Source organism: Mycetomoellerius zeteki, unplaced genomic scaffold (genome assembly GCF_001594055.1).
Source record: "Mycetomoellerius zeteki isolate Tzet28-1 unplaced genomic scaffold, Tzet1.0 scaffold96, whole genome shotgun sequence".
Taxonomy (NCBI): domain Eukaryota; kingdom Metazoa; phylum Arthropoda; class Insecta; order Hymenoptera; family Formicidae; genus Mycetomoellerius; species Mycetomoellerius zeteki.
The window spans coordinates 1,828,492-1,844,529 of record NW_017257999.1 but is presented as its reverse complement, the minus strand read 5'-3'; the positions used below and the strand labels follow the sequence as shown (position 1 = coordinate 1,844,529).

The 16,038-nt window shown below is 35.2% G+C and overlaps 4 protein-coding genes across 5 annotated transcripts in view; 2 read left to right on the top strand and 2 right to left on the bottom strand.

Annotated features, from left to right (window-relative positions):
- tsr (Cofilin/actin-depolymerizing factor homolog tsr) overlaps positions 1 to 483 on the bottom strand; it is a gene marked incomplete at its 5' end in the record, with an annotated part of 8,550 nt that extends 8,067 nt beyond the window's left edge. The window contains one exon of the mRNA XM_018460627.1: positions 454 to 483. Within this exon, the coding sequence (XP_018316129.1) occupies positions 454 to 483 (30 nt within the window). The remainder of the gene's footprint in view (positions 1 to 453) is intronic.
- A 4,059-nt stretch (positions 484 to 4,542) lies between these two features.
- Rtf1 (RNA polymerase-associated protein Rtf1) lies at positions 4,543 to 9,044 on the bottom strand. Its single transcript, XM_018460632.1, has 7 exons — positions 8,783 to 9,044; positions 7,859 to 8,120; positions 7,340 to 7,747; positions 6,227 to 6,467; positions 5,412 to 6,138; positions 5,061 to 5,331; positions 4,543 to 4,941 (listed from the first exon to the last, which is right to left on the bottom strand). Exons 1-7 carry the CDS (start codon positions 8,852 to 8,854, stop codon positions 4,835 to 4,837), a joined length of 2,088 nt encoding a protein of 695 aa, XP_018316134.1. The 5' UTR covers positions 8,855 to 9,044; the 3' UTR covers positions 4,543 to 4,834.
- Positions 9,045 to 11,538: 2,494 nt separating this feature from the next.
- On the top strand, positions 11,539 to 13,169 carry LOC108730742 (40S ribosomal protein S3). Its single transcript, XM_018460636.1, has 5 exons — positions 11,539 to 11,600; positions 11,686 to 11,766; positions 12,179 to 12,501; positions 12,587 to 12,774; positions 12,944 to 13,169. Exons 2-5 carry the CDS (start codon positions 11,734 to 11,736, stop codon positions 13,126 to 13,128), a joined length of 729 nt encoding a protein of 242 aa, XP_018316138.1. The 5' UTR covers positions 11,539 to 11,600; positions 11,686 to 11,733; the 3' UTR covers positions 13,129 to 13,169.
- An 850-nt stretch (positions 13,170 to 14,019) lies between these two features.
- Positions 14,020 to 16,038, top strand: part of Vang (Strabismus domain-containing protein Vang) — a 7,564-nt gene continuing 5,545 nt past the window's right edge. Inside the window, exons 1-3 of one of the 2 annotated variants that reach the window (XM_018460651.1) lie at positions 14,020 to 14,536; positions 14,897 to 15,491; positions 15,963 to 16,032. In XM_018460651.1, the coding sequence (XP_018316153.1) occupies positions 14,406 to 14,536; positions 14,897 to 15,491; positions 15,963 to 16,032 (796 nt within the window). In that variant the 5' untranslated portion in view covers positions 14,020 to 14,405. The remainder of the gene's footprint in view (positions 14,537 to 14,896; positions 15,492 to 15,962; positions 16,033 to 16,038) is intronic. The other variant, XM_018460652.1, reaches the window with a different exon arrangement.

The following is a 16,038-nucleotide window of genomic DNA, read 5'->3' as shown; positions in this document are numbered from 1 at the left end:
GGGAGGCTCCTCTCTCACGACCAGCCGGCTCTCTCTCTCTCTTTCTTTCTCTCTCTCCACGAATCCTGTATCCCTACGCCTGCGCGCGCAGCGCCGCCACGGCCCGCCGTTCCGATTGGCCCGCGACGGGATGCCCGCGCCCCGTCAAGCGTCGTCAAAAATTCGCGATTGCGCGCCACCGCGCGTTACAATAGGCGCGCGAGATAGAAAAATCGCACGAATAGAAAATCTATCTGATACTCGGAACGAATTATGCTAGTCGATCCTGTAAAAGAATAAACGGATAATAAATACGTCACGCGCGACAATCGTGAATCGCGATATCGGCACGAGGGACGAAGCGGCGGGTAAAATGAGAATACGCGAAAAATACGAATTGGTAGCAGCGGCGGGGACGATAAACGCGATAACGGCGGGAATTTCTCCGATAGGACGTGTACATACGTGACTTACGCAAGATCGATTCGCGGATACGCGTTTCGGGAGGAATCAGTCATCGACGCGGGACGTGCCGGTCACGCGGTCCAATCGCCGCCAGGGACGTGGGGAAATTGCCTTATATGGGCAGCGGCGTGCGAACGATCTGTCCGGCGCACACGCGTCGCGACTGCGCGCCGAGTCCTTGCAACGCGCACAGAAACACGCGACTGCAACGTACCGCGATCGGTAAAACAGGGCCAAGAGCGTATCGAGACTTTCAGGCGCCTATGTGCGTCAAGGAATTTTCAATCCACATTTATACGGGGTCTACGATAAGTCGTAGCGGTCGTAGGGTCTTAAGTATAGTAGAAAATTGACCAATCATAGTCGATTATTCTTCTCATATTCGACTGCGATTGGTTAATTTTCTACTCGAGACCCTATGACCAGTACGATTTCTATTGTAGATCTCGCGTTAAGATTATCGATATTTATTCATCAAACTCCAATTATTTTAGTTATTAACTTCAAGTAGTATCAAGTAACACTAATTAATTATCAGTGTACTGTTAACATAGATACAATTATCGATTTTTTGTTGTATAACATTCAGAAAAAAACGACTGATGTTGTATAGAGAAAGTTATGTTTAATATATGAAAAAAAGATGAAATTAATTAAAAATATTACTTTAAGTGATTTTTTATCAACTGAATTAATCGATAAAAATTAAATTAGTTAAAATTTATTTTTAGTCGAGGCCGCCTTTAGATTTTCTGTTAGGGTAGATTTCGTGGAAGTACAATGAAAAGCAAAGATGATGCTCGATACAGAAATTATATGCGAAATATACCGTAACAAAATACAGAATTTTTTGACAAACATGATAATGCGCTTAGTCGATCTAAAAAATATATATATGAGATCGCCTAGTAGAATAAATACGAAATATATCCTAATAGAATAAACACCCCCATCCATGCACGCACACATACACACATACATGTATATATATTTTTAAATACTGTTAGCAGTTACATAATTTACAATATTATTACTTTTGTACATAAGAAAGTGGCATCGTTACACGTTTATTACAAAAAGATCAATGTATCTTGAGCAGACAATATATACTTTAAGATTTGCAATAAATGATATAATTACCGATAATGAAACCTACATATATGAAAAATACGTATTAATAAAGGAAACACGTATTGCAATGATAAAAAAACATTAGTACATATAAACATGAAATATCTTATATGCATGTGTGTTGTATATCTTGAACATTATCCCTACAGCACAAAGTTGCACACAAGTTGCAGCAACATTGCATGTTGCAGCAGCATTGCAGAGATTTTGCAGCGATATTGGTATAAATTCTGTGCTGTATGGGTTAATAGCAAATTATATATATATATATATATAAGTAAATAAAAATTATATATAATATATATATAAAATATATATTATTATCATATAAGATGCGTACAGAGTTACACATGAAGCGCATGATGTATCGTTTTATTCTTCTTTATTAATTGGTAAACAAGGACAAATAATTCATCATGTGCTTTATATCACGTGTAACTTGGAACGCACCCATAAATATATATATAATTTTTATGTGAGTTCATAATCTTATCCATTTCTTATCGTTTCTGAGTATTACAAGTATAAATATTACGTCTATTATGCTAGTACTCGGCGCGATAATCCTTATATGGCGATCATAGCGTAGAGAATTGTGTGGCTGCTCTCTGTACCAAAGATCCGAATTCAAATCCATGCCCAAAACATATATATTTATATCAGATTTTATTTGATCGTTAATCTCTCGGAAGGCAATGGCAAACCATCGAAAGTATTAATTTGCTATGACAACCTCTTTTAATAGCCTAATAGGCCGTTTGAAATCCAGCGTTAAAAAACTGTAGATTTCATATATTAATGTATATAGTGATATATGCAGAAAAGGTAATCACATCTCTAATAAGAGTACGTTCCGTTTTCATGCAGTAAATATCAGTTCATCCTTGTTGTCTACTAAATATTGAACAAGAACAAATGATGCTTACAAGCGCTGTAAACGAAAAACGGAACACATCCTTAGAAAGGATGGAAACAATGGAAAGAGAGAGAAAAAAAGTTCATTTTCTCGAATGCACAAATTTCACTATTGTTGTATTAACAACAATAACAGTGTAGAAAACGTATCTCTGTGTAACAGAATTGACTTTCCAGCTAAAATTGAAAGACGAGAGTGTCCATTAAGTCGGAGAAGCAAATAGTAGATTTAAAATAGACTGTCTATTTCCCCAACTTGTTGGATTCTGTAAGATTATAAGACAGTCTCATCTTTTAGTTTTAATTGGAAAGTCAAATTGTCAATTCTAGTATGCACAGAATATGTTTTCTGTACTTATTGTTGTTAATGCAAACAATAGTGAAATTAATGCATTCAAGAATATGATGAACTTTTACAAACATTGTTCAGATTTCTCTCTCTTTGAAATTATCGTCTCTTGTCAGTGGTGATCTCTTCTGTATATACCACTTCTGGATGTACGGGATCTACAGTTTTTCCAGACATATATTACATAAAAATAAGAAATCGCTTTCTACAGTTTTACAGTATTTAGCAAGAGCTACACAGTTACAATTTCTTGACAATATTTCCTAGATCAGGAAAATAATAATTTATTACATGGTTAGAAGAAAGTTTCTAAAGTTTCTTGTGCTTAAATATATCTCCCCGCCCCTAAATACATGTATGTACAATTTCGATAAAAGAAATATAAAGACAATGAAGACGCCTTATTATAATTTATAATATAATGTAATACGATGTAACATTCGTTTTGTACATATTTTCTACATGTCATATATCATAAATACAATTATAAAATCGTAATACATTTTGCACGTTTGACACAATCTTTTTTAGAATATTAAAGTAATAAAAAAATAAGTAAGCGATAAGGCAGTACATTAACCTATTTTTAAATAAATTTAGTTTGTTTCTTAATTTTCCAACAAGAGAATCGATATATATATTGCTAAAAAAAATACTTTTTTCTATCATTGCATCAATATTGTAGGATTTCAAATGATAAAAATTATAATTGAAAAACATTGAAATACTTATATACAGTTTTGCTTTTCCTCAATAGAAAATATTGAAGATGTATGAGTAAATTGAAAGATGTTAAAATGAAAATATATTGTACATAAATGAACAACACAAACAATATAACGTACACTACGTACAGAATACGCAAATTAAAAGATATAAGTTTATCTAATTGATATTAATATACTATTGTAGTATTTATGTTAATTATTTATATATATATATATAAATAAAGAAAATGGAAGCTATATATATATATATATATATAGCTTCCATTTTCTGATAAAATGACCTTTTAGCAAGATTTATTCTATTGTATACAACGCAAAATCTTATACCATTTACTGTAATCAAAGTTGATTTTTACATAAACGATTTGTAACAAATTTAGTCATTTGGCAAATAACTTGATCAATACAAATATGTCTTCCTTTTTTTCTCTATTTTTCATTTAAGTATTATGAGATATATGGTTGTCCCCCGTATTGGAAGATGTGTGATAAAACGTAAAATTATATTTTTTCACGTCATCTAAGTAATATACCTCAGTAATATACCTTATTCCTTAAGTACTGTCATCAATCAAACAATTATTCTACGTACACAATTATTGCACGTGTACAATTCTATTTTCCGTCCAACAGTGACATTGTCACTATCTGGAGTACATAATAGGAACCGATTCGTTGAAATCTTTTTGAAGAATTGGAACCTTAATTAAAATCTCTTTAATACATTGAGTGTGACGATGAATGGTGGTAGTGATTATCGATTCTTTTTATAAGTAATGGCGAATAAAGTGTGTAATGAAATTTTAGTTAAGTTATATACAGTAATGATCTCAAATCATATCCTACATAAATAATCCATACTTATATAATCCATATTTATATCATCTGTTATGTGCGTCGTATCTGTATGCAGATATAATCGTTAATCTGACATCATATTATAAAATTCTAAAAATCATTAGATATATAGTTTGTATCATTAATATTCCTTTATTTATTATATAACTGTAATACAGTACCACTTAATCCTTCGTGTATAGGAAACCATTACCACTCAACGTATCAAACAGATGAATTCTTCATTAATAATAACATTGCAAATATCATAAATAACCTAATCTCTCAGTCAATCATTATAAGAACGTATCCCCCGTTCTTGTTATTAAACAGAGCATTCGATAGATGAGGTGATATCTTTAACTACTACAAAATAACCTCGACAACTTAGCCTTATCATATCTTTATGACGTTTAAGACATATGAACTGTTAGATAAGACCGCGTTTCTTTTTGTAATCTTCTAAATTTAACGATCGGCGAGGTCCTGTATCCTTGATATTATTAATGGGCTTCGGTAAAACACTAACAGGATTGTCTAAAAATAAAAATGTATAAATTATATAAATATTTGTATTCCACGTATATATATTTCGTTTTATTTTAATTATTAGGCAAAAATTTATAATTTCTTACAATACTTCTTGCAAAACTTACTTGGAATAGGAACTTCCAAATCGATTGTTATATCAAAGTCATGTGCATTAAATAGATCTTCTGTACTTTGCTTCTTTTTAGATTCCTGTCCATTTTCTTTATCAACAGCTGACACTGAATCTCCAGCAGGATGAGGATTCGATTTATCATTTACTGGAACTGTTGCTACCACTTCAGACTCATCTTCCGGCTTATACACCATCCTTGGCTTAGTACTTCGCCTGGTGAATGGATCATCGACCTTCTTACCCTTATTAGCCTTCAGTTCTTCCTGTTATAACAAATTCGGTTGAAATTGAATATCATTAATCGATTGAAATGTCATAATAAAAATTATATCCTAAACATTACCATTATAGCTTTCTCAGCTTCCTCTACATTTTTCTTTCGATTGCGATCATTTATGTATGATATACTGGAAATTGTTGCTGTACGCATTTTATCCAGTTCTGATGCACGCTCTTCTAATTCACTCAATTCTTGATTGAGTCGACTAGCTGTCTCGTCATCTCCTCTGCAATTAGCAGCATCGCGTTCTCTCATCAGCTGTGCTTTTTTCATTGCGTAATTGTAGGGAGTCTGTTTGAATCTCTCCTTTTCACGTACTATTTTTTCTATATCCTCTTCTTTAAATTCGTATACCAGCGCTTCCTTAATGTCCTTTAACTTTTGCTCTACTTCGTCGAAAGTAGGCGTCGATATTCCTTGAAGCGCACAAGTTTCCTTCCACTTAAAGAATTCGGAATCCGTGAATTCTTGATTTGAGACAAACTCCAACCTGAATACACGTTCCTGTGCACCATGACGTAATTTCAATCCCTTATTCGTCCTTGTACCACCAAGTTGATAAATCTTTCCTGTCTCGCATACACCGCTTATCTCAGCTACTCTATAGACAGGTTTGCCGTTATTATTGCCGATTCCTATTCTGACAAAGCAACCTTGCACTACTCTGTCAAAGAAAGGTAAATGAACGAATCTCTCCATTTTGTGACGGGATAGTCGAATCTTATTTAGATCTTCCTTAGTACTGATATACACTGGTTTCTTAGGTCTAGCTTTGTTGCTAGTGATCGATCTAAAATAATGATATTGAATAAAAATATAACTGAATAAGAGAGAGATATGAAAAATATCATTGAATAAAAAATAGCCTAAAAACTTACTTTTTATCATTGTCAGAATCCGAATCACGACTTTCACTCGAAGATGATCTACGTAGAGTCGTTGGCTTAGCTATTTCTTCTTCATCTCCACTATCCGATGAACCACTGTCATCAGAATATATATCAGATGCCTTAAGTTTTGTTTTGTTTGCAGCAGCTTTATGATCATCTTCTAATTCTTCTTCCTCCATATCCTTTGATTGTTGTTGCTGCTGCTCTATCCTCTGCTTCTCTTTTTCCTCTATTAATAAAAGAATGGAATTAGAAATATTTGCAATATGCAAAGAAGGTAACAATATATAAGAATTCGAAAGGAAATAGGGCTAAGAGCCAAAGGTTAATCATTGTGAATTAAATTATTAGTATAAACATATCATAATAATAAAAAACACTTTAATGTCTGCTATAAACAATGAGTGACAAATTAAAGATAAATAAAGAAAAAAGAAGAGACGTTTCGATCCCTATCGGATCCTTATCAATGTTGAAATAAAATAAAATTAAAATTATACTACGATCTCATATTAACAATTCAGATGACATAATTGAAGCATGGTGCAATGGAAAACAGTAACACAATGTACCTCTGTATAAATGCACGATTATAATTTCTGTTGGGAAGTACACTAATAAATCGTATAAAGTAATAGAGCTAATCATATAAAATATAAGAGTAAACTACCATTAAAATGTTTTTTATTATTATGATATGTATGAAGGTTATCCGTTTCGTAGGTTTTCTCCGTGTCCATGTCCATTCTCGGAATGCCAACGTTTCGTGAACCTTGCAGTCCACTTCATCAGGGCGAGGAGCAGCCTGATACTAAAGTATGATACTTGAGGCTGCTCCTCGCCCTGATGAAGTGGACTGCAAGGTTCACGAAACGTTGGCATTCCAAGAATGGACATGGACACGGAGAAAACCCGCGAAACAGATAACCTTCATACAGAAAGCACCCGTGGAAGTCTCAAGAAGATTATTATGATATGTTTATACTAATAATTTAACTCACAATGATTAACCTTTGGCTCGTAGCCCTATTTCCTTTCGAATTTTTAAATTTGTTGAGCCTTATTACTCTCTATTATATATTGAATATATAAGAAACCTACCTCGTTCCTTCTTCTCTTCGCGTCTAGCTTTGAGCAACGACATTGCATGAAACTTTTTGTCTTGCTTTTCTTCTATTGTCTTCTTGCGATCTTTACTCCTCTCTTTAGGATCTGGGGCTCGATCTATTTTCTGCTTCTCTTCAATACCCTTCTCCTTCTTTTTCGATTCCTTTTGTTTTTTCAATTCCTGTTTCTTGGCCATTCTTAATTTCTTCTCAATCTCAAATCTTGTTTTCATAATTTCACGTTGTTCAATTCGTTTAAAGATTTCTTGTTCACGTTCTTTCTCAGTCATTTGTGCAAGTCTAGCTTGATCCTCCGCATCTCCCATAAGTTTGTCATCATAGCCATCGTTGAATTCTTCTTGGCTGGAACTGGAACCACTTGGATCTGAATCTGATACCTCACCTGTTACGATAAAGTGATTGTTATTTATAATAGCAGAACTAAAGAAATTATATATTCATATATTAAAAAAAAACAAAGTATATATTTGTAAAAGATTTAATTTCCATATACCTTCTTCTGGCTCCGAAAGCTGCTTAGCTGGTTCTTTCTCACTGGCACTGTCCTCTGAGCTGGACTTTGTCATCTTTCGTTTACTTCTCTTCGATGGCGACTTTTTCTTCTTTGTTTTTCCAGCTTTGTTATTCCAGTTGTCATCGGAATCTGATATATCTGAATCATGTTTGGTATCCTTCTTAATGGATCCATTATCCTCATTTGATTGAGAATCATCTTGGGACTTTCCTTTCTTTTTCTTTGCCAATGACAATAGGTCCTAAAATTTAGTGAAGAGACACATGCTCAATTACTAATGACAAAATCATAAAAAAAAAATTAAAACAGCTCAGTTCCATATTGCATTGTGCTTCATGAGTTTTAACAAGCTGCGACATATTATTATATGTTATTGACATTATATGTTATTGACATTATATGTGTTATGAACAATTATATTTTACAATTTATATTACATGTAATGTACTTCTTGCAATTACACATTTTCCATTTCGAGATAAAATATACAATCAGGTATTAAAAAGAAAAAAATCTAGATAATTTAAAAATAAAGAGCTAAAAATACATATTGTTTTATTTTAAAACATTCGTAATTCCGAAATTAATAATTTACAAGGAATTATTCAAGTACTGAAGATCCAGCTTGACTATTTAAAATTTTCATTACCTAGTTGTTGTGTATTTACATTACAGTCTTAAAAAATACTTTGTTTAATATTACATAAAATTCGTACATATATATGTTTATACACTTGTATCGGATATTACCGTAAATTATGCAAAGTCGCTTAGAACGTGAACGCAGTTTAGCGTGCACTTTGCAATTCGTAACAATGAACGGAGATAAACATACGGTAATGATAATGGACGCAGAAGTGAATGGCACAGGACTTTTACATTATAAAGGCTTAAGCTATTTACATTGTCCAAGTCCGAACTCGCACTCCCGCTACTGTCGGAATCTATGAGGGCCTGATGCTTCCTCTTGGGCATCCTGGCGGCCTGTGCCCGTCGAAGGAGAACGTAAACGATAAAATTTCAACGTGCCTCATACGACGCGAGCACGGGGAATCAGCCGAAGCAGCTTTCAGAAGCGTGTAGAGCAGAGATTCGAGGCAGAGAAAACAAATGGATACTACACGGGAAAAAGATCGTAACAACACCGATACCAAGCCGCAAAACGACAAGCTATACGTTGCGAGATGGAGGGACGGAGTCTCGCGCAAACGCAAAAGTGCCAGTGCTAGCAGACGCCGTTATGCAGCAGGCTTCACACTGCCAATAAAAAAATTTCCCACTGGGAAAATTAGTGCAACTGACGCACGCAGAGTGAACTTGTATGCAAATTAATTCACATATTTTCAGTATTAATAAATAATTTAACCCTTTTAATTACGTATTTTTTTTTATGTCACGATAACCTCATAACCTTAAAAGAATTAAATTATTTATTAATACTGAGAATAGATCTGTTCGCGTTGCTTGCACTTTTCAAGGCCAAATATACAGGGTGTTTCCAAATTAAATGGCAAAACTTCGGGAGCGTGTAGAGGAGTAAAAAACTAAGAAAAAAAGTCCTATAGACATATGCTTCTTTTTGCTTTGTTTCGCAGGAAATCACGAAAAAAGAAATGTATATCTATCTCATTTTAAGTGCAAAAATATTTGGGGATTTCATGCAACGCGAACAGACCTAATATATAAGCCAATTTGCACTCAATTGCACCAATAGATTTGTTCGCGTTGCTTGAAATCCCCAAAAGTTTTTGCACTTAAAATGAGATGAATATATATATTCGGGTATTGAAAAGAGAGAAAGCGAAGATACTGAGTATAAAAAGTGTACACAACGCGAACAGATCAGTAGGGCTATTCTGTAACTTTTAGGGCCACTTTTATCAACTCCGATTAACTTAATCGACTGATTAGTCCATTGGAATTAGCCAATCGCCATCTCTCGTTAAAGAAAATGACAAATGCGATTGATCAATTCCAATGGACTAATCGGTCGATTAAGTTAATCAGAGTTGGTAAAAGTGGCCCTTAACGACAATTCGGTATTGTTATATTGTCGATGCGCAGCTTTTTTATCATGTAAAATACCTGCGCAATGACATCCCTAGCTAGTAAAATTGTCGTTAAAAAGTTACAGGATAGGCCTACTGATGTTGCACTAGTTTTTCCGATAAAAAAAACGCTAGTTTTTCTCAAGACGAAAATGTTATCAGGGCCTCTATTCTTGAAAAGTGTCGCATACGTAAAACTAGGGAAATACCATAGCATATGTTACGTGCACTATAGTATTTCCCTAGGCTGCATTCCGTTTTACGTATGATGTGCATAACCCCGGATCTACAATAGGATTTAAGCCTTAAGTCATAAGAAATGGACGAATCACAATCGATTATTCCCCTCGGATTCGACTGTAATTGGTCAGTTTCTTACGGTTTAAGTCTTAAAACATTTATTGTAGATCCGGACTAATGTATCATTTATCCTTGGGTGCGTTTGGCTCTGCGCACAATGGAGAAAATATTAGGAACAGGAATAGATATTAAGATTTCAACCTATCAGAAACCGTGTATTCCAATGTAACTGGTATCTGATAGGTTAAAATCTTAATATCTATTCCTGTTCCTAATATTTCCTCTATTGTGCGCAGGGCCTTTCTTACATGATGTGCATAATGCATCATTTATCCTTGTTTAATATTCGATGAATAACAAGAATAAAAGATGCATCATGCGTATCATGCGTGAAACGGAACGCAGCCCTAATTTGTCGTATGCGATACTTTTTAAGAATAGAGGCTCAGCTAAGAACTCTAGGACCGGTATTCATAGTCGGTTCTTATTTTAAGACCGTCTTAAGTAATGTCTTAAGTCGCTAATACGGCCTTCTGATTGGTTCATGACTTCTTAAGACTGTACTTAAGACGGTCTTGAATATAAGATCTGACTATGAATACCGGCCTAGGAAGTGAATTCTCTTATTAGATATCGCATCGTCGTCGCAAGAACCAATCAGAAGCGTCAACAGTTGATGTTATAGGCTGCGTTCAGCAGCTCAACAGTTTTGCAACCGTTTTATGATTGTCTGTTGAGATAGGACCATTCTTCTAGATCTAAAAGTATGATCCAATCAGCGCGAAGGAAACTTACAACAGTTGCAAAACAAACGTTCTGCTGAACGCAGCCATTGTTTCCGATTAAGGGTGCCGTCACATGCGGCGTAACCTGCGTAAGCGTAACCTCTGCGTATTCTAGTAATTTACTAGAATACGTTATTTTTTATTTACTAGAATACGCCATTCTGAAAGCCGGCATTCACATTGGGCATATTTCGCAGAAGATTAGAGAAATGCGGAATTAATGCAACCAATTGCTGATTAGAATTTCTGTTGTACACTCTAACAGAAATGCTAAACGAATTTACGATTGGTTTTCGTAACCTACGCAACTCGAAAAGTATGCCTCATGGGGAACCGGTACTTTCTATCGCGTACATACAATATGCGTTGTACAAATTTAGAAGAAGAAAGTCTGATTTATAATGTGTGGCCGGTTCCCCATGAGGCGTACTTTTCGAGTAAATTACTAGAATACGCAGGTTACGCTTACGCAGGTTACGCCGCATGTGACGGCGCCCTAACTGTTATTTTAAAGTGAGTTTGCGACCGCATTGTAGACTCCGCGTGCGGCCTTCATGAAATTATATAAAACACGAAAGGTTGAGAAAAGTAAGTGCTGGGTTAATATTATAAATTTAGATTTATATATGTTTAAGCACGTAATATAATTAACGTAATTCTCTTTATATTTTAGTCATAATCCAAGTGTGAAAGAAATCCGTGATTCACGAGTATCTCGAATATGGAGAATCGTTCAATATCGAAGAAGAGGAAGGTTAGTAATATTTTCAAGAATTTATAATAAGTATAAAATATATAATAAATTTGAGAAGCATGGAAATATGTTCATTGCAATCCTGAAAGTTTTTGGAATAATATTTCGTCGAAATAAGGCGAATGCTAGAATCATAAATCGTGATGGAAATGCTTTCATTGTCATATGTGGGCTCGTGTCACATGTAGACTTCACGATTCCTGATTCTGTGTTTCATTATAAAATTATTTAAAATATATAAAATTTTTTAGAATCTAGATTGGTTAGCCTATTTTTGCAATTTTTTTGTTCTATGTTTGGTTTTTAACATTTTATGATAATTTTTTCAACATAATTTTTATGCTAAATTATATATACGATAAAGATAAATTAAATTCAATATTATTAATATTTACTTTTTTTTTATCTTCAGTTTGTAGGAGACGGTGTCTTCAGGGCTGAGCTAAACGAGTTTTTGACTCGCGAACTCGCCGAGGATGGTTATTCTGGTGTAGAAGTTCGTGTTACACCAAACCGAACAGAAATTATCTTGTTGGCTACCCATACACAAAGTGTGCTCGGTGAAAAGGGACGAAGGATCAGAGAGCTTACTTCTGTAGTACAGAAACGTTTTAACTTTAAAGAACCGCAGAATGTTGAGTTATATGCCGAGAAGGTTGCTACACGTGGCTTATGTGCAATTGCACAGGCAGAATCCCTTCGATACAAACTGATCGGTGGCCTCGCTGTACGAAGGTAAAGTTTAGAGCTTTATTCCATGTATTCTGTTAATCTTATTTTTTATCACATTCTTTCCATTGAAAATTTTGTTCTTAATCAGGGCATGTTATGGTGTCCTGCGTTTCATCATGGAGTCAGGTGCTAAAGGTTGTGAGGTGGTTGTCAGTGGTAAACTGCGTGGCCAGAGAGCAAAATCGATGAAATTTGTTGATGGCCTAATGATACACTCGGGCGAGCCGACTAATGAATATGTGAACGCCGCCACCCGGCATGTGCTTCTTCGACAAGGTATAATTGCATTATCATGATTATTTTTTTAATTCGTAATGTAATAATGTACTTATAAAATTTGATTAGAAATATATATTCAGTTTATAACATATAATAAAAAATGTATGTTATATTTTGTATTATATTTATATTTTTTATTCTGTATTTTATTTTTTAAATATTTCAGGGGTATTGGGAATCAAGGTTAAAATTATGCTTCCTTGGGATCCTAATGGCAAGAGTGGCCCCAAAAAACCTCTTCCGGATTATGTATCTATCGTGGAGCCGAAAGAAGAGGTACCACCATCAGTTCCGATTTCTGAAGTGAAGCCGTCCAAGGATCTACCTCCACCCACTCCTATTGCCGTGTAATAAAATGTAATAATCATTTGAAATACATTTGGAAGAAAGTACAAAAAGTGTTTTACTCTTAAAAATATTTCAAACGTTTTTAATCGAAAGAATTTGTCGACTGTCTTGACAATTTAACATATATTTTTATTTATAAAATTATCCATTATTTTAAACATGATGAATATTTATCAAATGAAAGTTGCTTATCTCGAAAATAGTTTGATCCATTTAATCGTCCTATAATACAGAAACAATTGTAGCGAATTCGACACTCAGTGCGTACTGATGCACATTAAAGCCGTCGTACACAAAATAACAAAAAGATATATTTATAAATAAATATAGAAATTGATTAAATCTTGAAATACCCAATACATTTTATTGTACTATTAGATAAAATATGTATTTCATAATTCGAAATATTTGCATTTTATTTTTATACTCAAATTAAATCAGTGTACAACGGCTTTAATATACACCAGTGCGCATTAGTGCTTCCAATCGAATTCGCCATTAGATAAGCGATGTCTACTACCTCTATAGAGTGCATTCCACGGTTCTACTTTGCATTTGCAAGTTTGCAACATCAAGTAGGAATTCTTATTTGATAATTAATAAACAACAAGGATGAATTGTCGTTTAGCAAATGTGAAACAAGGATTTTACTTGTAAACGCCAAGTGGAAAAAAAATGTATACATATAGTATAGTATGAGAATATTATATTTTTATATCCCCATTTATATTTTATAATCCCCATAAATAATGTCCACGAACATGGGAGTCTTTCTAGTCTTTCTCTAGCGTAATTGTCGGGATAAAATTCCCCTAGAGACTCCGCAGTGTTTTCAATCGCAGCAATTACTACGGAATGTGGTAGCCCGGCTGCTTGGAGCCGGACAGAGGGGGTGGGAATAATAAAACGTTAGGCGTGTCGGCGTCTATTTTTTACGCGTTCGACGCCGAGAATCAACGATTTCGTCGATCGTTCCGGTACCGATCTCACATCGTACCGGTGAGTGACGGCGGTAACCTGTTCCCTACGAATCGCATCGACCGGATAACGGAATGTCAAGGGTGCACGTGACCGCGACGCCGCGACGCTCCGAGAATGCCTGGATCGTGGACGCGCGGCGATAGCGTACCTTGACGAGGTAAAACTGGGTAAAACGGAACATTGGAGCTGATCGAGGCTACGTCGTGCGGCGTCGCGATACATGTGTCCGCCGTTCGTCCGCGCGCGAGAGAGGGTATGCTCTTATGGGGTAGCGAGCGGGCGGTAGCCTTTGTCGTGGAATGGAGACGGAGAGCGTAAAGTCTGGGGCTAGCGAGCATAGCCATAGCCACCACAGTAGGAGCTCCCAGAAGCATCATAGATCTCACAGTTCAAAACAGCATCACAGGCAGTATTCTCACCGCACCACTAGGTATATCCCATGAATTTTATCTAATCGTCCTAAAAAAGTTGGTGTTTTAATGATTCTCCGAACGTGGTGTCTTGCAATGATTGTATACAATAGAAATCATAAGAACTCTTCAGCAGTCGCTATTTTAGTATTGACGAAATAAGTCGCTAGTTTTAGTTGTACAATTGTATAACTGAATGAATGGAAGTAAGTACTTCTTTCAGTTCCACAATATATAATCTGGATTCATTCTTGTCATTGAGAAACCAAGGAAGCATGATATTATACAATAAAACCAGCGAGTTATTTCAATATTAAAATTATGATTGTTAAAGATCTCTTATTTGGTTTTTATTAATCTTTTGTAACTTTCTGTGACAGGAGCAATCGAAGTCAAAGAAAAGAGAGACAGAATTTGGATACAAGTGAAATGGCTCCGTTTCAAACGACGGTGAATGTACGAGGAGACAGCGTAGATAACATGGGCCAAGAAGTGATTGAGGTGCAGATACTGCCTCAGGATGAGAATTGGGGAGAGAACACTACAGCCATCACTGGCAATACCTCTGACAGGTCAGAATCGACCGAGGATGTAAGCCACTGGCCAAACGAAACCGATAGCACGTTTGGTTCCAGCTGCAATCGCTATGTTGGTCCAATCGTGGCAATGATACTCGGGATAAGCGCCTTTCTTAGTCCTATAGCCATGGTCATTTTGCCTAAACTGGGATTCTTTCCCGACTCTACAACGGTACTGACGATGCAGCAGAAATTGCATCTACTGTCATGCAACGCCGAGTGCAAAGGCGAACTGCTAGGATTGGCCTTCAAACTGGTGCTACTGGTCATCGGTAGCTGGGCAGTGTTCCTGCGTCCGCGAACCACTACTATGCCACGCATATTTTTATTCAAGGCAGGAGTGCTGCTGCTCACCACCTTGTGCATTTGTACTTATTGGCTTTTTTATGTTGTACAGGTAATCGTCCTGTGGATGTGATTCATGCAATTATATGCATTTTCCAGATATATAGTGTTTTTGATCGCAATGGATTTGGATCGATCAATCCAAAAGCATCATAACTTTATCCAATCAAAAATCAAGAACACATTAATCGACTTTTAATCGATTCAAATCCACTGTGGACAAAGATGCCAATAGATGACACTTTGTAACACAGAATTATTTTATCTTTGCTTAACATTGACAAACAACAGGGGTTATATAAAAGTGAATAAATTTACTAGAATATTTATAATTTCATTGGTCAACACCTAATAAATTCGCTTACTTTTGTAATTTTTATCTCATTTCGAGATATAAAATCAGAATATAATGATTCACTATATTACAAATATGTCAGTTGTATCTTTTGCTAGAAAACACTATCTTTGCAAATATATATATATATATATATATATCGTTACTAAAGTATTCGATATTTTTCAGGTCACCGAGAGTGCTAAGACTGTTGCCAATGGCGAAATAACAGAGTACAAAAGTTTAGTAAATTATGCAGGTACCC

What these genes read in the sequence shown, in the direction of transcription:
- LOC108730742 (XM_018460636.1), top strand. Translation starts at nt 11,734, where the DNA reads ATGGAGAATCGTTCAATATCGAAGAAGAGGAAG. An exon ending in CAATATCGAAGAAGAGGAAG is followed by an intron (nt 11,767 to 12,178) that starts GTTAGTAATATT and finishes TTTTATCTTCAG; the next exon opens with TTTGTAGGAGACGGTGTCTT. An exon ending in GGTGGCCTCGCTGTACGAAG is followed by an intron (nt 12,502 to 12,586) that starts GTAAAGTTTAGA and finishes GTTCTTAATCAG; the next exon opens with GGCATGTTATGGTGTCCTGC.
- Rtf1 (XM_018460632.1), bottom strand. Translation starts at nt 8,854, where the DNA reads ATGCCCAAGAGGAAGCATCAGGCCCTCATAGATTCCGACAGTAGCGGG. An exon ending in GCTTTCGGAGCCAGAAGAAG is followed by an intron (nt 7,748 to 7,858) that starts GTATATGGAAAT and finishes TTATCGTAACAG; the next exon opens with GTGAGGTATCAGATTCAGAT. An exon ending in AAGCTGAGAAAGCTATAATG is followed by an intron (nt 5,332 to 5,411) that starts GTAATGTTTAGG and finishes TTGTTATAACAG; the next exon opens with GAAGAACTGAAGGCTAATAA.